Consider the following 24,670-nt stretch of genomic DNA (forward strand, 5'->3'; position numbering starts at 1 on the left):
TTCAGGATCACAATCATCGATGAAACCTTCTTGCTGATATCAAAAGCCTCCAGAAGCACACCTAGGACAGCACGGTCCCTGGTGTTCACTCACACACAACCTTTGGTGTAGAGCTATTGCTTGATACCTAGACTCCATCACCCAGGAGTTAGTTGTCAGTGATCCAATGCCTTGGTTGCTGCTAGTCTCCTTTCTAGGTGTTTCATGAGGGGCATGAGACACAGATCCAGCCATTCCTTGGATGTGGGTGGATGGTAGACTTCGCCGAGTGCTTGATCTGCCGTTGACCTCAGGGCTGTCAGCTTGGCAAGGAGGCTGTGATGCGAAAGAGGACAGAAAGGAATTATGAATGACTTCAAAGAACTACCTTGTCTAAATTTACTAGTGCTTTAAAGATTTTACTGCATAAGACTTTTTTTTGTTTGTAGTTATACCTAAACCGAACATTGAGTTTTTTAAGAATAGCTTAAGATATGCAGGAGGAAATGTATGGAATAGTTTAGACTCGGAACTCCAGAATGCAACTTCAATTGATACATTTAAAAGCAAATATAAGAAAACACACTTCTCGTAACATGCTCTCTGCTCTCTTTATGCCGGTTTGTGTTTTCAACTTTCAGTTTGGTATTCATTACCCAGTGCACATGTATGATATCTTTTATTTTTATATATCTATGTTTGTTAATACCTATGTTACTCAATTTTGTTTTACTATAATTTACTCTGCCTGAATTTGAATTGTTTAATGCATCTTTTCTGTACATTGTTAGATATTTACTATGTCTACAGGACCATGATGAAAAACAGTGTACCTGAACATGCTTATCCTGTATAAAGATTTTTAAATAAATAAATAAAATAAATTAAAAAGATATTTTAAAGTAAAGCATAGCCATGGAAAGTGCACACCAAACAAGATGGAAAGCAGGGTATTCCCAAAAGGAAACCAATCAAGGAAAGCATTACAAGTACTTCAGTAAAAGACTGTGGGTTATATTCTGAGGTCAGTTTTAATTTAAACTCTGGTCTGAAGAAGTGGTTTGACAATGAAGAGCTGGATGTGGCAGAAATCTCTTATAGTAGAGGTTCAATATGTCAGCACATTTTGTGCTCGAATCCTTCATACTGTTTGGAAAAACTAAATAATTAGTTTTCTTCACCTTTAAAGAATTGGGAGAAAACACATAATACATAAGAAATATATAAGTGTTTATAAAAATTGACATTTTCAGCTTCCTATAATTTGAGCACATCACTTGAACTAGAATTCAGAATACATAGCATATATGTTTGGGTCAAGCCAGTAAACCCTCAGTTTTATATGAAAGTCTCTACATGACCCACTTCCTTCACACTTTTCACCTTAAGACCGGTCCCATTTCATCATCAGAGAGGGGAGCAAGAGGTGAACAAGGTTTCTCTGATGATGATGATGCTTCTCCTTCTTTCTTCAATAAGGCACTGGTAACAAAATAAGTAAAATAAAAGAAAAATTTATGGGCATTTGCCACTGTAAAGCAATTAGATTCACAAGCTAAACTGGGTTTCCCCGGAAAAGCGGAATGGCGATCCTTAAAATACTTTGCTTTTTTAAAATCAAATTCGATAATCTTGATGTCATTTTCTTTGTTATTAGAAGATGCTTCAATACAAATGATGGAAACAAGAAATGAATAAAAAATATTGTTCTGCTTTACTGGGACATCTGTATATAGGAGGATAAAAAAAATCAGTATACATTTCATTTAAAAAATGTAAACATCTACAGTTTAGAATAGAGAAATAACCTAATGAACCCAGATAAAGGGCTTTCTTGTATCTATTTCTATGTCTAAAAGCTCTAGTAAACTTTGTTTTGTTGGCATACAGAGACTCTCTTTTAGTTCTTTGCCTTAAGCTGAATTAGAGGTTTGGAAATACCTCAAAGAAAATATTGGAAGTTCCTTGTTTTTAACATTTAACCAATTAATTCAGCTCTCATAAATTCATCAAACCCTTTCATGAGATAAATAGAATAATGAAAAAAATGCTAACCTTTGACTAGCAAGCCTAAAAAGTTTTTGTCCCTCCTTTGATGATTGGATGGTAGCAAGCTGCCTGGCACACATATACACCCCACTACCAGGATAAGTACCCATTGGAACACCCACAGGCATCCTGGGAAAAAAGAAGACATTTATACAGCGCTTAAAGGAGTATCCAACCCAAATAAAAACTTGTTTCTAGAGGAAAATGAAAATTAAGACAAGTTGATAGGTGAAACTTTATATCACAGTAAAAAATACCAACTGATTATCCAAGCGTTAATACATACCACATAAATATGATATCAAATTTTATGGGAGAAAATGCTCTATATAATTATCATCAGGCCATATATAATTTTTTTTCTTCTTAATTTGGGGATTTGTGAGGTTTCATTTTTTTTTACTTACAAGGTATTCTGAAAAAAGAACAAACTCATTTTGTACATTTTATGTACAGACAAATTATATGAAAAGAAATATCCAAACATACTCTGATAACGGTAGGTTTGTTTCTATTTCCAAGTCCAGAAGCTGAGGGAAACCTAGCCTTTGAGATATACTCTGGTGTAACTCCTCACTAAAATGACCTGCAAAGTTTAAAGATTCAAGATTCATTTTAGATCAATAACAATGCAAGCCACAAAAGACAATAAATGCAGTCACAAATTTTAAACAGATTTACTATCATTTCAATTTAGATATTTTTTTTCTAATTCTATAGACATGGCTTGCTCCCACTTAAGCTACTTCACAGCTATTTGATACACTGCAAGGATAACATGTAGGGTAGAAAAAAACATATAGTGTGATCTTTGTAAACATTCAATGATTTTATTTGTACTTTTCTTAATCCCATTGCAAATCCCTTCAATCTGAGCTTATCAAAGTCTGATTTTGATCTCAGTATTGCACCAACAACTAACAGGATTCAATCATTCCATTGCACAAAATTTTATCATGAAAACTGACTAAGTAGCTGAAATATCTGTAAGTCAGATGCATACAACATTGCATATCACACAAAATAACATTAAGGAATATAGGACTGAATAAGTGTACCTTGAATAAAAGTTTGTAAACAGAATGCAAGCGAGGGCAAGCCAACTGGCAAGAGCTCACACAGAACTGTTTCATGGGTGTACCTGGGGGAATAATGAAACACAAACTCAATGGCACTTATATTCAGAAGGGAGAAAAACTTTTCTTAATTGGTATATTTGTATATTAACAGTTGTTTGTTGATCATTGCTTTAAAATTACAAATTTGAAACATCGTAATTCTTATGAAATTGAAATAAACACAACATATTTTAACAAAATATATGCACTTAGCATCCTTAGGGCTGCACATTAGATACCCGGGGGGGGGGGGGGGGGGGGGGCTGGAAATTCTTCCCTTCCCCCAAAAAATTGACTTGCTATACAAGTAAAAAAAAAACTTGGTCCACTGACATCTGAAAGGTGAAAAAAAAAATTGTCTCAATGGAGTAAGGGGAAAAACACTTTGTGCTCAAAGAAGGGAAACAATTTCTTTGCAACAACCCAAACTTCCAGCCCCCCCCCCCTAGGTATCTAATGGTGTGAACTTACCTCTGCCAACCAGTGAATACTATTCCTTTGAAGTTGAGGCTCTTTGGCATGGTGCTTGACAGGTGTCCCGCCCATAGCTCCTGGTTTCGTATGTGTTCTAACTCTGGTGTTAGGAACAGGGTTGGTCCAAAAGCACCTTGGAGAACCACAGAACAAGAGCATTTTATTAAATGCTTTAACTGTACAAGGAAACCTGCATTTCTATTACATTTGGAAAATTAGAAGTGAGATTGACTCATGGACACCACTAAGAATATATAATACAATGTTTTATATCATTATCATCATTACCAGTGTGTTGGCTCAGTTGGTAGAGCGTCCGTCTCACAACCGGGAGGTAGGGGGTTCAAACCCTGGCCGCGTCAGACCAAAAGACGTTAAAAGATGGGAGTTGCTGCTACCCTGTTTGGCATTCAACAATTAAAGGGATAGAGCCTCGTCGATCTGGCGCTGCACAGCGGCTGCCGGGCTCATGATCAATTGGGCAAAGCATATTTTCGGAGTATTTCAATTCATGTCTATTTCGAACAATAAATTATGGATTTATCACTATTACAAACATTTTTACAAATAACTGGAATCTATTGCATCTCACACAGCACCTAATGTGCGCAGTCACTGTGCTAAATTATTTCAGCAAGCCATGTTTACTCTGGAGGCACAAGTTCGGTGTATATAAGGAACCATCCTCTCTTGTGAATCCCAAAGAGTTCTTTTACCTTTGAAAGCCGAAGCAATCCAGACATTCTTGAAGACTTTTTCATAGAGTCGCCACACCTGGCCAGGAGTATTGTTGTGAAAGCTCTCTGACGTATCCAAGTAGTTCCATACCATGATGTCAACAAGCTCATCCAACTTGGAATCTAAAGTGAAAGTGAGCAATCAAGGTTTGTTTGGATACCACACAGCCATGTCCCATCAATAGTGGAGGAGAGCAGGGGACCGTTGCAGAAAGAGTTGCAATCGATCGCAACTCTAAAATTCATACGTAACTTGATTTTCTACCAATCAACAGCGTGCCATTTGGGACTTGCAATTGATTTTTTTACTTGCGTTTAAACGAAACTCTTTCTGCAACGGACCCCAGGAGGGTTTGGCTGAGAACGGAGGATGCAATGAATCATGCTGATTGAAGGGAGGGTTGAAGGGGTGAAGGGGTGGTTGCTGGAATTGAGGTGAATATGGTCAACCTTGTTAACATTGACAAAACAGTATTAAAAATATGGACTAGTAACTAAAACCCATTCAACTACCCTTCATACCTAGTGTTCTAAATTCATGTGATAAACCACCCACCCCACTTATGATCATGACAGCAGCAATCTCAAGTAATGTAACAGAGACAATCAAGACAGTGCTCGTTTAATAACAAATTTAATATATATTTAACATATAAGAAATGAAGCAAAATATACAAAAGAGGACATTAAGAAAGATTTACACTCTTGCAAACAGATTGAAGTTTGCAACAGTGAGGCAATTCAAATGAGATAAGGAATTTACCATAAGAGGCAATGAAAAGGATGTAAAGTAAATGATGTATGTATGTGGGTTATACAACTCATTTGACCCTGGCACTAGTTACCAAATGGTGTCAAATTCAAATTACAGCGAACCAAAGTAAAACTAGAATGGTACACATGCTCAGCCTTGACATGTTCACCCTTGCTGGCTTTCCATATTTGACTCTGATTGGGAATTGAATATATCATTTTGTTAGACTAGGTCCTGTTTCACAAAACAAAATTCTGATGACTGTTAGAATTGAACATGTGACATATCATTGGCTGACAGCAAATAAGCCATACAAATAATTGCATTATATTGTGATAGTAAGCTTTATGAACTGTGATCCTGGGGAGTATTTCATGAAGTAAAATATTGTTATATGCTACCAAAATCCTTGAAGCTGATTGGCTCAGAGCACATCTTATCAGTGAAAATCACTGACATGATGCTTCATGAAACACTCTCCTGAAAGCAAACATTGAGTCTGAGACTTACCTTTGAGCAAGTCATACTTGGCATTTCTCAACATGTCGTCCCACATGATTGGTCTGACGTTGGGGTACTTTTCCTTGAGGTATAGGAGCACGGCCTTGACGTGAATCAAGAATAAACTGACAGGCTCTCCAAGGAAACTATGTCTGATCCGCCCACAACACTTGTCACAACGTTTCTTCATCCATACCTAGATGGGATGGATTGACAGATAGAGGAAGAATGAGAGAGGGGGGAGGATACCGTAATGTGAAAGAAAAGGAGAGGAAGAGATAGGAGAGGGAGTGAGATAGGGTCAGAATTTGCAGTAGGCCTCTGTTATCATTTTTTTTTCAATCATAATGCTCTTTTTCATGATGAGAGTATACAGAGACCCAATACTGCCTGTTGCTCTTCTTGGTAAAAAAATGTTTTGCAAGATTTATCATCTCTGAGTAAAGAACAGGACAATCTATATGAGATGTTCAATGATTTATGCATACAGAAATCTCTCACGTAATTTTCACCTGACTAGTTCCATAACATGAAAACTGAAGACAAATTATCATGCTCTTGTTAACTGCCTCAGGAAGCAATCTTACTTGAAGTTTCTTGCTTGTTCATTCTTAATATCTTTCCAAGGCCCACATATTTTGGGGGTGAATGTGGCCTTGACAACTTCCAACATTCACAATACCAATTTATACATGTCTCCTGAAAGCCATTTTAGAAGCTATGAAACTACATGTACATATATCAGAAGGAAGGAAAGAGCCCTGCAACATAAACTTGTAATCAGTTGTAAACAATATTTAATATATGTGGAGTATTTAGTATAGATGCGGAGCGTTGTGGACCAGTGGATTAGTCTCCAGACTTTAAAACAGGGGGTCGTGGGTTCGAATCCCAGCCATGGTGTGATTTCCTTTGGCAAGAAAGTCATCCACATTGTGCTGCACTTGACCGAGGTGAGGTGAATGGGTACCCGGTAGGATTTATTCCTTGAACGCTATAGCGCCTATTAATATGGCGGCTTAGCTACAGACGGGGTAATGATATGATACCAAGTATCAAAGCGCAGTCGCACATAGTAACTACGCTATATAAATGGACACATTATTATTATTATATATATCTCACTATGTTATACTCCTAAAATCATAAAGTATTTAGAGCAGTGTTTACAAAACAAAAAAACCACATGTTTTTATCAAAAGAAGATACCTACCTCATCTGATCCTATGTGGAAGTATTTCAGGTTAGGGTGCTGTGCCATAACTTGATCAATCATGGACCGTACCAAAACTATCGAATCTAAAACAACAAACAAATATAAATCATTTGGATGGCAAAGTAAATTTTTGTTTCACTTTATTAGTCGGAGAGGTTGTATATATACTGATCAATTTATATTTCTGTTTACACCTTCTTCATTTTTTTAACACAATAAATCTTATTGATTTGACTTCAGTGTCCAATTGACAGCATTGCATGTTACAGAGCTGCCAACCTGAACAAGAACATTTCAGTATTTTCAAGGCTGAAAATCAGTATTTTGGTGAGGAAATTAGTATTTTCACAGGAATACCGTAGGACAACAAATAAACTGAAACTTAAGTCACGTAAGAAATCAGTATTTTGCATGAAACCACCAGTATTCTTCTCTATTTTCGGTACTAAATACGGAAAATCAGTACTACTTGGCAGCTCTGATGTTAATAATCAATTAATTCATAATTAATAATTTCTAAGCATTGCTGTCTGATAAGAGAAGACCATAATGTGTAATCAGATAAGAATAGTTGAATTCCAAAGTACAATTAGAAATTCCATCTGATCACATACTCACTCATCACACACAAACAGAACACACTCCTGAAAGATTTACTATGCAGTGTTGTTCATAGATACATTTCTAACTGGCTCAATATTGCAATAAAAATTTCAGATAGTATTTGGGGTTCTATTTTCCCTTTTCTCCCCTTCAAATTTCAAATACTTTCAAAGTTTTCATCATTTGAACTCATCACCTAACAGTACTTACAATTAAATATCAGTTCAGTATCAGTTTTTTTTTTACATGTAAATACCGAATGTGCATTCTCAATTTGAATTTCTAGGACACAGTAAATAATGAAAACTGAAGATATCCAAACAAATTAAATACATGTACTTTTAAGTTTCACCTGTACAGCGGATGATTACATGTAAAGATATGCCACCCACAACATCTACTTTTAGAAATCAAGATAAGCATCTCAAATCCTGTCAAATTCGGAAGGGAGTCCTTCATTAACTTAGTTTCGTGATTAAATCTCTTCGCATATAATTAATGTTCCAGGGGCAAACAATCCACCCACGATCTTTTTCAACATTGTGATAAGATCTGTCAATAAAAATATCAAAGCTATCTGGAAAAAATCTAAAGCATTAAGATATTGCCTCAAGACTGCATATTTTGGTTACTACATTGTAGGTAAAGGATGGTGCACATTCATATAATCTGCAACTGATCCCAGTATATTCATAATCTCCACATCAATTTCAATTTCTATGACAATCTGCCTTCTAGTACTGATGAATTCTATAAGAAAACCCTAGTTAAAAAGGTATTCTGTTCCTGTCTCATTACAATCTTTTTTTGAAAATCGGGGATGAAACCTTTATAAAAATGCAACATTCTATGGCCTAAGAGTGGGGATTTTTAGAGTTTTTAAAACAAACATTATCCTCACCATTTCTAATAGGCCGATCAGATATATTGATATACAAATCTTGCGTGTCAAATTAAACCGGGGGAAAAAATTCTAATTCCAATTTTGCTACCTTGTATACAGTTTACATTGGAACCAGTAGGAATTTCAACCCCCAAATCCGGCTATTGATAAATATGGCCAAAGCCGCCAAACGCTTTAAGAGGGTATATTTTCCGTACCAGTGAAAACATGTAAAAATAATATTTTGTGACAATTTCAGGGATTTTCATTGGATTGATGCAAGTATACAGGCTTGTGTGTGATAAATGGTTAAATATTTTATACATGGACAAACATGATATATAAATATATTTCAAAAATATATGGACATTGATTATAAAGAATTAGGTTTGAAACGAGGTATGTAGTCAAGGCCAGCACTTCTGAGTCATCATGAGGCCGCTGGATGTGACTCGGACTGAGGTTGAAGCCAAGGCCTGGGGGGGGGGTGTTTCATGAAAGTTGCCAGCGCTGACTAAAAAGTCTGAGCCGACAATTTCAGTGAAATAGTCGGTTTTTGATTGGCTGAGAGGCACTAAACTCTGACTGTTACCATGGTAACTGTCGGAGAAAGACAAGGTGCCGGTGCTGACAACTTCATGAAACGGTCCCCAGGAATGATGTGGCCTTGACGGCTTCCCTGTTTGAAATATGAATGACTCACCAGGATGAGATGGACATAGACTCCTCCTATCCTCTGGGTGTTCTCTAAGATGAGTGAACCTTGAATGCTTTAATACAAACTGAAAATAAAACAAATAATCTCTTCCAAATAGAAAATTTACTTTTTGACAAACCAGAAGAGATTTTACACAGACGAAGAAATGTGTCTTCATCAAATGCATATTAATTACAAACCCAGGTTAAAAATATGTTGCAAATCAACACACAAGGCTGTTTTCTTAAACAAAATATGGATGTACATGTCGGTATGTAACAAGGGTTCTTCAAGCACAGCAGACTTAGCTCTTTATCACTCTGCATCGCAAAGCAAAAATATCTGATTTTCTTTATCAACTATTTTTTTTTCTTCAAAGTAATCATATATAAAAACTTCAATCCTCTTGGATGTAATATGTTCATGGCAAAACAAAATTTTTAAAATGTATGAAAAATCTGATGAATATATATTATTATTTTTATTTTAAAATGAGTAAGAGTGCATAATTCAGTGGGAAACAAATGAAAAAAGAGCTAGTGATATTGGATGATAATTACTTCTGCATATAAGACATATTTTCACAATGTTTTATAGCCTACCTCCATATGACCAAACGTTTGGATGAGAGGGATATATTCCAAATCAAGACTCTTAGCAGCCTGTTGGAGAGTGGCAACGTCTGCAGAACTATACGTAATTGAACAAAAAATAATATTAACTTTTTGTATTGTATTATCTTGGTAAACACCCAAAAGAAAAAGGTAATGTTGGATACCGTGAAAGAGAAAGAGAGATTTGATCCAAAGAAATGAAAGGAGAAGGTGTGTTCTCAATAGAAATTATGGAGTAACTCATTGAATTAGAAATCCTGGAATAAGTCATTGAATTAGAAATTATGGAGTAACTCATTGAATTAGAAATCCTGGCATAAGTCATTGAATTAGAAATTCTGGAATAACTCATTGAATTAAAAATTTAGGAATAAATCCATTGAATTAGACATTCAGGAATAGCTCCAAATGTTGAATTAGAAATTCTGGAATAACTCAATTGGATTAGAAATTCTGGAATTGAATTAGAAACTCTAGAATAACTCCATTGACAAATATATGTTAATATAAAACATTTTAAGCAAAATAAAGGGGAAATACAGAATAAAAAACACATTCTGAGCACACTTAAGAACAAGAAACAAAGCAACTTTGAATCTATTGAGGGGCCTTTATCTAAAATTAGAGTTTTCAGGGGATGATATTGGGCTCACGACCTACTTGTAAAACTCATCACCCTTTTGGAGTACATCAAGTTCCCCTGTATATGGGAAGGTGTCCTCGTACTCAACAAGAAGTCCTGTAGCACCCCATTCTTTGAACAATGGAAACACCTAAAGGAATCAAACACAAATAAAACACAAAGAATGGTTCTAAAGAAGCAATATGAATACCATGCTGTCATTTCTTGCATTAAATTACATTGCTTAATCACTCTATATAAACATTGACCTATGTAACTAATTTATAATGTCACATAAGTCAAAATATACAGTATGTGATGTAATTAGGGTGTTGAACTCTTCCAATATGTTGGTGTGTAGGATGTAAACAAAAAAATACCTAATCAGATGTTTAAATAATAATCAAAATATGCAATTATCTCCAGGAAGTGAGTTGGGTTACTGAGGAAATTCCACTGCTCTGGGGACCTACAATTTCGTATGCAATTCCACTACCAGCATATATCTGCACCAAGACATCTGAGTGCATGCCAAGGTGTAATAACACGATCATGTTTGTTTTTTTCATTGCTGTTTTGTAAATATTTTATCATTTTACCAAATAAATAATATCATATTTTACTAGCAATACTGTTTAATATGCTTAAGTGAAGGATAGGAGTACTGTCTAATTTATGAGTTGTCACATCCAGAATTCTTCCAATATGCAAGTGTACAAGATGTGAAAGGAAATTGCCTCTTATGAAAATGCTTGTTATATTAGGATTTCAAAGAACCTACAGTTGAAAAGGAATTAAGCATGCTAATTACATTTATAACCAGTCTAAATAAACCCCTTAACCCGTTGCCAACGGGAGCCGGCTATATACGGTTCCCTAAAACTCATTCATGTACGGGAGCCGTATATAGTCGGTTCCCCAAAGGCTATTACTCGAATCCATTTGCAGGCCTTAAAAATACAATTTCATACTATGTTTCTGCCTTTTCTGTGTTACAATTACAATGTCCATTAATTAAACTACACATTCCAAAAAGTCATACGTTTTTACCTTTTGTTTCTATAGTTTATAAAGCATTATAAAACGAGTTATGCTCCCGGGTTATGCTTCGATGAGAGTCCTATATTCGCGTACAGTGGGCATTGCCACGATGAAAGCTTGATTTCAATGATTTTCAGTTTCGCAGGACCACGTATACACGGTAATCAATAAGAGTGAGGGAAAATAATGGGAGCAGCGAAATGCAACCCAAAACGCACGCAGAGCTGCGTGCGTGCGCTGATATGATCAACGATAGATCGAAAACGATCGACATGATCGATACTATATTAGATTGCTTTCTCTAAATGGGAAAACTTAAATATTAGACCATGTATTGGAGCCCAGAGCCAGTTCTCCACCGGATAGGGGATGTGGGTGTTCATGGGAGGGTGGGGGGGGGGGGTAATGACAAGGGCTGAGTTTGTGTTTGAATTTATTTGGGTGAGGAGGCCGAGGTGATGGGTCAAAAATATATATGCTGATGGCTTCAATTCGTTTAGGTTTTATTAATGATTTATTTTTGTATTTGGAAAATTTCTCTTATGTTTTTTATTTGACACTGGAAAAAAATCAATATGTTGGAATTTTCTGTAGAAGTTTCTTCTTGATGCATATATTATAATCAATGTTATTTATAATTATGTATTGGAAGATGTCTGACATTGTGTTTTATTGTAACATTCATGAAAATATTATGTTTCAAAGTTTTATTTGTTACATATATTTTATTTTGTATATGAATTGAAGTTGTCAATAAAAACTACTCAATACAAAAAAAATTGCTAGTGAGGTTTCAAAATGGCGCCGTTGGTAGAATATAGGAAGAAAAAAAATCATGATTTCAGTTTATAACACATCGATTTTTGTTTTCTTCTTTCATTTAGGTGCATTATTTTGCCTCTTGAAAATGGTTGTCATAATATTCAACTTCATGAACTGATCAAGCTAGATTAAACTAGAAGAGAGTACACGACTTTAAGTTGATATCGATTTCTATAATCCTAAACAAAAGTGTATACAGCTGGCTATTGAGAATACCTCGGATCGTACATACACTCTATTTTGTTCTAACGATACGGATGGGGTAATTGATGGAGGCATGGCCCCCTTTCCTTTGAAAATAACAAAAGGGCATCCAGCGAAGATCAATAAAGTTGCCACTTACTAACAATGTAAACGAGTGACTTGAAAGGGAAGGATGTACGGATGAATTCACCCTTTGTCAGTTTGGTTTAACACCAAAGAGTGATAAACACCGTGACATAGGAAAACAAAGCCTTCAAAACAAACAGATGAATGAAGAAGAATTCACCAAAGAAAGTGAAATGGGATTTTTAAAACTTTTGATGGTAAAGACAAGACCATTAAATAAGAACATTAACCCATTTTTATTTTCCTCTTTCCCCTGTGGTCACGAATTCCTCCAGAAGAAACAAAGATGAGACAGATAATTGTCAATGAGTAGAGTAAGGGCAGTTGCTGTTTTCATGTTTGTCCTTCACTATTTTGATATATTTTTTTTTTAAAATCATTTAATCGCTTTTGCGTTGTTCCCTCAACTTAAGGTAAAGATTTACTTTGTATATATTTCTCATTTTGTGAGAAAAGGTCAGACTACGGCATTGGGGGGGGGTCGGTCAAGGTGTGAATAAAAAAAAATACCAAAACTCGAAAATGGATTGGGATTGTGATTGGAATCCTTCAATTATTGTCTAACTTGGAGGTTTCAAGTGCACCTGTAGGATAAAAAAATTTCAGTTGCCTCCGAACAAGTGTGAAGATAGGGATGAATAATAATGGCATTCCGATCACATTTCGGTAGTAATAATTGGGTCGTGGGGCCACTTTTTTTTTTTATGTGTCTCCAGTAGTTTAACTCTAATTTGATTCATGCAATCTTGAACGGGTTGTAGGTCTGATTTGCATCACTGGTTATGTTGGTGCCTATTGTAGGCAATACACCAAGCAATTCTAGGTAACAGCATCTCGTTTTATTTCTCTTTCTTTTCGTGAATGGAATTGATGTGGTGAGCTTAGATCATGTAAATTGCATATACAAAAGAGGGAGAAGAATGTGATCCAAATAATATACCTGTTACTGTACACTATACAGTTCATGTATTGTTACAAAAATGTATAAGGGGTGATTTTTCATTGCGAGCAAATACGAAGTGTAAATGGGAGCATTGTTATTCAGATATGATTAGAGTAAATAGGTCTTTAGTCCTCATTAGCAAGGAAAAAAAGGGACTGGAATGTTGATATTATTGAAAACGGTATATGCTCAGAGCAGGAACAAGAATTTATTCCTTAATTATTTATTCATTTCCTGTATTGTGTATGGAATGTAATTGCTTTTTACGTGCAAAGTGCAGGTGTAGTTAACCATTCACGTGCAACGTGTGTATGTCTTTCTAGCTTTTTATCTCTCTCTGCTCTAATTAGGGCTCTGATGCATAACTCCGGCAAGGCAGGGCTATCAGTCTTTGGAAAATACTTGTGAAAAAAAAAAGGGAATGCGATTTGATTAGTAATGCGCCTTAATGAGTTGGATGTATTATGTTTGGGTTATTAACCTGGGGTTTGGCATATTAGATATGCATGGCCACCACGTTGATGGCATGGGAAAGTGTGGTTGGGTGTATGGCGAATTGTTGCTTTGGATATGTTTGGATGTTGAATGAATTTGATTTGAGTGAAAAAAAAAGGTTTAGTCCTCATTATCAAGGAAAAAAAGGGACTGGAATGTTGATATTATTGAAAATATGTATATGCTCAGAGCAGGAGCAAGAAACCATTTCTTCATTATTTATTTATTTCCTTTAATTGTGTATGGAATGAAATATTTTTTTTTACGTGCAAAGTGTAGGTCTTCCTAGCTTTTTGTCTCTCTCTGCTCTAATTAGGGCTCTGATGCATAACCCGGGCAAGGCAATGCTATCAGTCTTTGGAAAATATTTGTGGAAAAAAAAAGAATGCGATTTGATTAGTTATGCGTCTTAATGAAACTAAATAATACGAGGTTTAAGCTTTACAACATGCTTACTCTTTACTGTCGGAGCATGGAATGTTGATAATGGAATGGGGGGTGTTTTGTTTTCAATAATATTTGTCACCGCAGTGGTTTTTGAAATGGAAGATTTATGAATTGGTATTATTATAATACACTCACTTTAAAAATATAGATATGGAGTTGTAGGGTAATGGTGCATGATTTCCATCGTTTGATTATCCTCACATCAGTGACGTAAGATATGTTATAGCTAGTTGCAGCTTGACGGATAGCTAGCTGTATAGCCTCTTTTTTTTTTTAGTATGAAGATGAATAATTTAGTAGATCGTTCTCTTTTATGTCATGTTGCATCTGAGTAAAACCTAGATGAGATTTTTTTTTTTTTTTAAATCCAAACCCCTACTTTTTTATGCTTGTTATGGTACATGACTGGCGTAAAGGTGAGAATGTTCATTCTCAAACAAATTTAGGCACATCGGAAAAGTTTCATTGCAGTGGGTTTAATGTGTGTGTGTGGGGTAATTTAGAAAGCAATGGAAAGGGTATTTTCTTTTCCACAGTAAACCAGACAGGTGCAGTGTTAAACAATTAATTCCTTGAATTGCAAAAGGATCCACCCTATTCACGCATTTTTTGGTTCCCATAGAATGTAATGTTTGGAAATAGACGGGAGTTCTTTGGATATAATATGTTTGGGTTAGGCTTAACTTGGTGTTGGCATATTAGATATGCATGATCACCACGTGAATGGCATGGGGAAGTGTGTTTGGGTGACTGGCGAATTATTGTGTTGGATGTTGAATGAATGGGGGTGTTTGGAGTGTGATACTATGAGAGGGCGTGGTTGTATGGAGTTTTGTGTTGCCTGTTTGCATTTTATGAATAGTCTTTCATGTCTTTCATTCATTCAAGTTATCTTGTATTTTTCGGATTTGGTAAATGTTTATGGATAGAAGGTTATATTTTACTTTACTCACTTTAAATGTCAGGGGTCTCAGAGACAAGGCTAAAAGAAAAAATATTTTTGAATTTTGCAAAAATAAAGGGAGTAATATTGTGTTTTTACAGGAAACGTACAGTACGGAAGAGGTTGAAGAGAAGTGGAAATTAGAGTGGAATGGGCCTATATTGTTTAGTCATGGAACGAACCATAGTAGAGGTGTTTCTGTTCTCATTTCTCCAAATTTAAATATAAAAATGGATAATGTTGTTTTTGATGAAAATGGAAGATATGTCGTTATGAAGTTAGAATTTCAACAATCTAAAATAATTTTAGTTAATTGTTACTTCCCCACAAGAGATAAGGAGAAGATGCAAATTGATTTTTTAGAGGAACTGGATAAATGTATTTCAAAGCTTTACAGCTCTGAAGAAATGATAATCATTGGGGGAGATTTTAATACAATAATGAATGGAGATTTGGATTATTTAGGTCCAAGAATCTTTCATAAAAACAGATTTAACGAGAAATTTGAGGGATTTTTAGATAGATTCGGATTAGAAGATATATGGAGGAGGATAAATCCTGAAAAGAAACAATTTACATTCAGGCAAAAATGTCCTATTATGCAAAGTCGATTGGATTATTGGTTCGGGTCCTCTGCTTTTCAACATTTAGTTAATGGTTGTGATATTGTAGCGTCAATCACGCCAGATCATTCGGGCGTTCTGCTTCAGTTGACAAGCAGTGTAGACAAGCCGCACTTAGGCAATTCATATTGGAAGTTTAACAATAGTCTGTGCGCAGATCAGGAATTCGTGAATTTATTCAAAGATAAAGTAGTTGAATTAAAAAAAGAATGGCTCCCGAAAATAAAAGATAAATTATTGTTGTGGGATTTTCTAAAAATGAAAATGAGGGAGATTATTAATAAGTACACAAAGAAAAAAGCAAAGCTTAGGAAACATGAAATTGAAAAATTAGAGGAAGATATAAAAAGTTTGGAAATCCACCTATCGACTCAGCCTTCGAGGAAAATACTTGATGAAATGGAGGAGAAAAAGTCTAAATTGAACAAATTGTTTGATTATAGCCGACAAGGTGTAAAAATCCGATCAAGAGCTTTTTGGTTTGAGGACGGAGAACAAAAAACACAATATTTTGAACAATTATTAAAGTCAAATAAACGGAAAAGTGTAATAAAAGAAATATATGATCAAGGTGAACAGATTATAAAAGATAGGAGTGAAATATTAAAGAAGCTAAAGTCATTTTACGAAAAATTATATTCATTGAATGAAGTGATTGTAAATGAAAACTCTTTTTTCTTTAAGGATATTCCTAAATTATCCAAAGAAAGTCGAGATATTTGTGAAGGTAAAATTACTATTCAGGATTGTTTAAGTGTTTTGAAAGAAATGAAATTTAATAAAACCCCTGGAAACGACGGTTTTACTGTTGAATTTTATTATACCTTTTGGAATTTATTTGGGGGACTTTTGGTGGAAGTGTTAAATGAAGTGTATAATAGGGGATTATTAGCAACTTCACAAAGGCAGGGCGTGATTACACTATTAGAAAAGGAAGGCAAAAACCCTTTATACATTCAAAACTATAGACCGATCACGCTTTTAAATGTTGATTACAAGATCTTATCAAAGGTATTAGCAAAAAGATTAAAAAAGGTTCTGAATGAAATAATTCATATTGATCAAATAGGGTATGTTGAAAATAGGAACATTGGAGATGGTGTGAGATTAATCGATGATATTTTATTTCAGTCCTCTTTTGGAAATATTGGATATTTGATCACGGTGGACTTTGAAAAGGCTTTTGATTCTATTTCCCATGATTTTCTTTTTCAGACTCTTAAATTATTTGGATTTGGCCAGTCTTTCTGTTCTTGGGTTCGTGTTTTATATACAGATATAACTAGTTGTATTATGAATGGAGGTTATTCCACTGGTTATTTTGATATAAAACGAGGGGTAAGACAGGGGGACCCCCTTTCTCCTTATCTGTTTTTGCTGTGCATAGAAACACTAGCTTTGGCAATAAGAAGAGACGCTCTAGTTGAAGGAATTCAGTTTGGATCTCATGAAATTAAGCAAATATTGTATGCCGATGATATCACTCTGTTTGTTAAAAATAGCAATTCTGTTAAACGGCTTAAATATCTTTTGGAAGAATTCGAAAAAGTGAGCGGTTTGAAGATAAACAAAGGGAAAACAAATTTTGGAAATTTGGTTCAGCAAATTAAAATCTTAGGCGTTTATTTCTCTCTAAATGTAATAATAAAAGAAGATCTAAATTTCAAAGAGATACTTAGCAAAATAAAAAGACTTTTGGGATGGTGGAAACAAAGGGATCTAACCCTAATGGGTAAAATACATCTGTTGAAAAGTTATGCATTATCAAAATTAAATTACGTCTCGTCACTTTTAGTTGTTCCTAACTGGTTGTTCGTTGAGGTGGAACGGATCACTTTTGAGTTTTTATGGTCGGGTAAAGACCGTATAAAGAGAAACATTATGTATCAGGATTACTCACACGGTGGGTTAAGAATGATGAATTTTAAGTTGTTCATAAAGGCCCAACGTCTAATGTGGCTGAAACGTCTTTTATACGGGGAACGCGATGCTGGGTGGAAATTGTATTTTGATTTCTGTTTTAGATCACTTGGTGGGAGATTGTTATTTCTATGCGATTTTGATTTTTGCAAATTAACACAGACAATGCCACAATTTTATTCTGAAATGCTGAAGGCTTGGCAAGATATGAGAAAATATAGATATACAAAAGAGGAAGTTAATCCGATTATATTTAATAATAAGAATATATGTGTAAGAGGTAAAATGATTTTTGACATTGATCTTTATAATAAGGGAATTTACACTGTAGATCATATTTTTGATAACGGGGTTGTGAGACCTGTGGCTTATTTTCAAAATCTTGGGGTAACTGCAGATGAACTGCTCCACATTATTAATATAGTACATGCTATTCCAACTACTTGGAAAAATGCCTACAGCTCTATTAAATTTATAAAGATTGACGATGAGAACTTCAATGTTAATTTGAATATCAGTAAGCTGGAAACTACTTTTGAGGTGATAAAATAAAAAAACGATATATAATAGTTTTGTTGAAAATTTACGGGAAACGTATAATTTAACATTGAAAGATAAAAACATTAATTTGAATTTTACAGATGTTGAAATGTGTAATAGGTTTTCCCAAACCAGGAGCACAACGTTGATTAGGAAACAAAGAGAATTCCAGTTCTTACTTTTACACGGGGCGATTTATACCAAAGAACAGTTATTGAGATTTGGGTATGTTAAAGACAGTTTATGCTCTTTTTGTGGCAGGGAAACCGAATCATACATGCATATTTTTCTAAATTGTTCTAAGGTAAAACCTTTATGGGAATTTTTTATTAAATATTTTTGTATATCTGAATTAAGAGATTTAGAATGGAGAGATATACATTTGGGATTATCTGGAAGTACGAATAGAAATAATTGTGTAAACAGTATAATCTTTTTCATCAAACATGCCATTTTCCAATCCAGAACCAATAGTCAGGTTCCTTCCTGCCATAAAATACAAAAATATATTGCAGAACGTAGGGAGGAAGAAAAATGCTTGGCTATAAAATCGGGCAAATTGAGTTTGCATGTAAAGAAATGGGAAGAACTGAGGGTGAATGAGACATTGAATGCAAACAGGTGTGATGTGTCTGCTGGTGTTGTGAGTGTGTAATGGTATGTCCGCGTGTGAATGCGAGTGTGCAATGGTATGTTTGCTGCCTGGGAGGGGGGGGGGGGGGGTCTTCTGTGTGTGTGAGGGCGTGTGTGTGTTTTTTTTTTTTTAGGGGGGGGGGGTGGTATATTGTGTAGTAGGGAGTGTGGGGTGCGTGGGTGAGTGAAACATATATATGTAATCTTCCTCTTGAAGGCTTGTAGAGTTTCTTATTTGATTTGACATAATTTTGATATTAACATGATATTGAGGTAATTTTTTTTTCTCTTAAAAAAAAAAAGTTTCATATTGTTATAGACATGATAGAAGAGAAATATGGCGGTTTGATTTCATTTGTAATCATTTTTAAAATATTTGTAATTTAATTGATATTGATATATTTATTTGTTTGACTGTTAATTGCTTGTATACATGCAAAGAATCTTTATTTATATGAATTGTGATTGTCAACTTATTGTTTTGAAAGAGGAAGAAAATAAAATATTATTTAAAAAAAAAAATAATAATCATGCTAATGAAGTCTAATATGTGTTATTTACGATGTACAAAGTATATGAAGCATGTTTTATCCATATAATCTCATTATATGAATATTCGAAAAATCTAAGGTTTCCCCGATTGATTTTATTCTGATGCATGTTATCGTGGTTTGGTTTGACCTGCATATAAAAAAATGTGATGCGATAGGAATCCAGAGCATGGAGTAAATATGCATTCCATGGATATATTATTCGAGAAGATAGAGGGAATGAAAAGCAGAATATATTAAAATAAAATATCTATGTTTATGTCTGCAAACAGGCCTATAATGCTTTTTACGGAACAAAATTGATGTAAGCCGGGTAATAAATAAGTAGAGCGCCTTCATCACAATGTTTAGTGGATATTATATGAATTATTAATCATTATCATCATACGGCTCGTTTTATTTTTTTTAATTGCTTGTTAGAAGGGTGCGAGAAAAACGGCATAAAGCATATTGTGATTCCATATACGTCCATTCGGTTATTTGTTTTATTTTTAGCCGTACTCCATAGACCATAACAGACGCTCAAGTTGGATAAAGATATGAGATAAAGCAATCAGTACATGAATTAATTAATAAAGACAATAAATTAATTAATTAGAGATAATATGTATCAGTCAATATGAGCTGGAATATGATATTTAGGCAGGCGAGAATGGCCTTTCTATGTATCTCTTTTTAAGCACGCTCTTCCTCTTACAGTTCTCTAATTAACTCGTTATATTTGTATTTTCATCGGAGCTCTTATGGATTGTTGGCTACAAGGAAAAAGGAAGGGGAGAAATACAACATAAGAATTATTTTAATACATCGAAATTCTGTAAAGGTGAATGTACCGGGTGAGAAATTATATACACTTACGACATTTTAGAATTTTACTTTGGCAATGCAGGTTATCATTTTCAGAGTCCTTTTCCATCTTGACGAAATTGTATATTAAAACAAACTGAACGCAGGAAATAATAATTTCCAAAAGGAAAGTTCCTAAAATGTAATCAAATCATATTGTCCGAAAATTTGACAGTGAGTGTGGCGAATCAAATAGGGGGGTGGGGGTTAGACGATGGAATATAATTCATATGCACTAGAATTAGAAAAAAGGGGTATAAAATAGTAATGGTGTAACTTGGGTTGCGATTTCATTGCTGACCTCTATTTCCTCCCCCTTTGCTTGTCAGAAAAAAAGTAAAGAAAAAGTAGCGCATTTATAGTCCCCTCCACCGAGAATTCCTTGGTTCACCGCCGATCTCTAACAAATAGATTACCAGCAAAACCGAAAATGTCTTTCTGGTCACACTCATTTTTTTTTCCATTTTAAATTGTCCAACATATACTTATGTTATTCTTTCTTGCATTTTTCCATGCATTACTAATCATTTGTTGATCATTAAATCCTTTGCACATAATTGTCAAGAAAATAACCACACACGTTCTAAACTAGTGAAATAAACTGAGAATTGAGTAAGTCCACAATAAATAAAACGGATTGCAGGGACTTATTGTATATTCTTGGATAATGAAAGAAAGGCAGAATGTCTTGTTTATAATACAAATTTAATTACTAGAATCATGTGATACATAATATTCATTTTTTTTACACAAATACATGGCAACGTCTCCGTTGGATTTTGAATTAAGGAAATAATTTGGAGGTTTTTGTTGAACATTTCTAGACGACATAAAATCTAGACATCATTTGAAATTGATTATGTGCCGAATATGCCGGGCACCTATCCTAAAATAGGTTTTATTTTTATTATGGGTTGGGCTTGGAGGGCCGGGTTTGGACATATTTCTGTGATGACGAGATAATACTAAGAAGGGAAAAATAGAGAGAGGGCCGGGGGCACGGAACACGAAATGAAGAAGAGAGGGAGAACATAACCCACTTGTCTGCGCAGTGTTGTAGTACATTTTTTTTTCGATTAAAAGCGCCTCGTATGAAATAGAACCCTACCCCCCTGCGTAAGCTACTGATTGAAAAGAAGGGAAAAAGTAAAGGGAAAATAGAGGAGAGTAGAGGTTGACTAGAGGTAAGGGGATTAGAGAGGTTAGAGGGGATGGCATTCAGCGAAACTGATTCTTCTTTCGGGCTGCGCCAAACAAACATGACAATAGCAATAATATTTTTCAATCGAATTAAACTAAATTCTTTTATTCTTTACATGTAAATATTCAAATGTTTACATAATATCAATTATAACAATTATAAACATTACTATCAACACTAACAATGATAATAACAAATAATAAAAGAAAATATAACAATCGGATAATAAAAATAATAATAATGATTTTGACAATAATAACAACAATGATCAAGATTATGAATATAATAATGATAAGACAAAGAAAAAGATAAAATAAAAAAAGCAGACGAAACAGAAAAAATAGATGAAAGGAGAAGATAATGGTGATCATGGGGGATGGGGTGGGCTAACTTAAATAATTGGATGATAAATGATAAATAATCTTCAAAATAATTGTCGTATACCACCTTGCAAACTTTTGGATTGGTAAGAACTGCTCCCTATCGAGAAGATTATGATTTCTTGTTCAGAAAATATTACTTGTATGCATATAAAGATATTTTGAAGATTCATGTTTTGGCGGACATACTTTTAAAAAGAAATATCATATTCTTCATTTTTTTCATTTTGCAAGAAGAAAAAAAACAGAGAGAGAACAAAATAAAGCAAAATAGGATGACAGGAGTAAAAGAATGAGAATAGGTAAGAGAAGATAAGACGACGAAGAAAAAAAACGAAAAGGAAGAAGCACAAGCAAAATCATAACAAGAATAAATAGAAGGGAAATAGAAAAAGAAAACTTAGGAGATGGAGGAGGTGTAGGATTGCACAATTATCAGTGAAGAAGAAGGAGAAAAGGAAAAGGGAGCATTATAAAAAAGAAAAAGGAAAAAAAAGGAGGATTTCATTTGCAAGAGGAAACAAAGCAAGACTATATCAAGGGAGAAGGGGGGGTCTATAAATAGGAAGTATAAGAACAAAAAGATGAGACACAGATCGAACAGAAGAAGAAAGGAAATGAGGATGATAAGATAAGAAGAATATCGAAAAAGAAGAATATGAGAAGAAAAGAAATGAGAATAATAATTTTGATAATAATAAGATCGCAAAAGAAGAAAAGGAAGAAGAAAGGAAGGGAGAATGATAATATTATGATAATAGTAATATCAAAAAAGAAGAAGTCCAAGAAGAACTTCAAAACCCACATCACAAACAATACATTCTCAAAGAAGTCACTTTGTGCGGACATAATTATAGTTCTTGAGCAACAGGTGAGCTCTGAACTCCGTGCAGCCAAAACAGGAAATGAACTACGCATGCGCGAAAACTATCAATCGATCAATTCACTCATCGTGGATCGCACACACGCTTTTGTAATCAACGATCCAGCTCGCACGCACGGAACAATGGAGCTGTTCGAACTTGACATGGTCGGCTGATTAATCTCGTTTGGGGTGTTAGAACCTATTCTACTATGCCGTCGCGAACGGGTTAACATATGAGGCTAAAGTTCTAGTACCAACATCATTACTCCATTCATTCAAGTTTTTTGGGTTCCCAGAAAAAAAAGTAAGAGCCAACTTGTTGTGAGCAGGGGAAAAAATACAGAGGTGATTTTGCTCTGGAAAATACAAAGAGTACCCGAGATTCCCCATGAACACTACAATGTTAAACCTCATCCAATGTTGCTTATTTATCAGTCTCGTCTGCTTTTGCAATCAATATTGCAGTAGTGAAAGTTTTATGGAACAAGGACTAAACACAATTCTGTACATCATCTTGAAAATTCAAAATCTTCACTTTGTTAAAGCATCTGATGCAAAATGGTCAAAGTTCATTAATCCTAAATGACATTTGACAATGATCATGTGACCTGCAGCTCATGGAAGATAGTCAGTGATACTTGATTACCCTTAATATGTCCAAGTTACATGAAATACGACCATATAAGTTTGAGATTTCAAAAACTTAACCTTGGTTAAGATTTAAATGTTAATAACCCAAACATGGTCAAAGTTCATTGACCCTAAATGAATTTTATCCTTGATCATGTGACCTGAAATCCATGCAAGACGATCAATGATACTTGATTACCCATAAGTTCAAAGTTTCATGAAATATGACCATTTAAATTTAAGATAACATGTATAAAACTTAACCTAAGTTAAGATTTCAATGTTGACAACGCAGAGCTATTGGGAACATGGCACCTTTATATTCTCACTCTGCTATACAGGCAAGAAAAAAACAAATAATATTACCACCATTGATCATCATTATTTACATCAAGCCATAAATGAAATAATTGATGACTCACTTTCAGTAAATAATCCATCTTGGGAGGAGCTCCTTTCAGATCCAAATGAACAAGTCTAAAACAATTAATAAAACAGGATATTAAGCGATGTTAATAATGTACCTAAAAATATTATTTGCTAACAAGAATTAAGAAAATTGCACATAGATGAGCATGAAAAGGCCTGGAAAGGACTGAATCCAAAGTGTCAGCTGACTGTTTCAGTTGTTATGTGAGGGCATTTCAAAAGCATCCCTTGGCAAGAACCACTTTTTCATGATATTCTTCCCAACTCCTAGGTACATGGACAAAAAACCCCTATGATAGCTCAAAAATTCATCATCATCATCATCATCGTCGTCATCATCATCAATTCATCATCAATCAGCATCATCATCATTAATTCATCATCAATCAGCATCATCATCATCACAATCATCATCACCATCATCTTCATCATCAATCAGCATCATCATCATCACAATCATCATCACCATCACCATCACCATCACCTTCATCATCATCATCTTATAATCATCATCTTCATCATCATCACCACCACCCTCATCAAAACCACCACCAGTCCACCAATATCACTGTCACAACCTTTGAGTTTGAACATCATCTTCATCATCATCAGCAGCATCATCTTCACCATAACCAACACTTTCATCATCGTTGTCTGAACTTTCTTTAAATCAGTACCTTACATTCAACCACTGCCACCAAACCCATTATCATCACCGTCCCCATCACCTTTGCCTTCATCACCAACACCACCATCATTATCATCACCACCAGTATAATGATGA

General features: G+C 34.7%; 1 protein-coding gene across 1 annotated transcript in view; it reads right to left on the minus strand.

Moving 5' to 3' along the window:
• Positions 1–24,670, minus strand: part of LOC121422186 (hexosaminidase D-like) — a 26,996-nt gene continuing 2,326 nt past the window's right edge. The window contains exons 3-15 of the mRNA XM_041617075.1: positions 23,880–23,934; positions 10,286–10,398; positions 9,614–9,701; positions 9,018–9,096; positions 6,826–6,911; positions 5,622–5,808; positions 4,337–4,480; positions 3,618–3,753; positions 3,087–3,169; positions 2,518–2,614; positions 2,035–2,157; positions 1,363–1,461; positions 1–315 (exon numbers count right to left, since the gene is read on the minus strand). Coding sequence (XP_041473009.1) covers positions 156–315; positions 1,363–1,461; positions 2,035–2,157; positions 2,518–2,614; positions 3,087–3,169; positions 3,618–3,753; positions 4,337–4,480; positions 5,622–5,808; positions 6,826–6,911; positions 9,018–9,096; positions 9,614–9,701; positions 10,286–10,398; positions 23,880–23,934 — 1,450 coding nt within the window. The 3' untranslated portion in view covers positions 1–155. The remainder of the gene's footprint in view (positions 316–1,362; positions 1,462–2,034; positions 2,158–2,517; positions 2,615–3,086; positions 3,170–3,617; positions 3,754–4,336; positions 4,481–5,621; positions 5,809–6,825; positions 6,912–9,017; positions 9,097–9,613; positions 9,702–10,285; positions 10,399–23,879; positions 23,935–24,670) is intronic.

Source organism: Lytechinus variegatus, chromosome 10, assembly GCF_018143015.1.
Source record: "Lytechinus variegatus isolate NC3 chromosome 10, Lvar_3.0, whole genome shotgun sequence".
NCBI lineage: Eukaryota > Metazoa > Echinodermata > Echinoidea > Temnopleuroida > Toxopneustidae > Lytechinus > Lytechinus variegatus.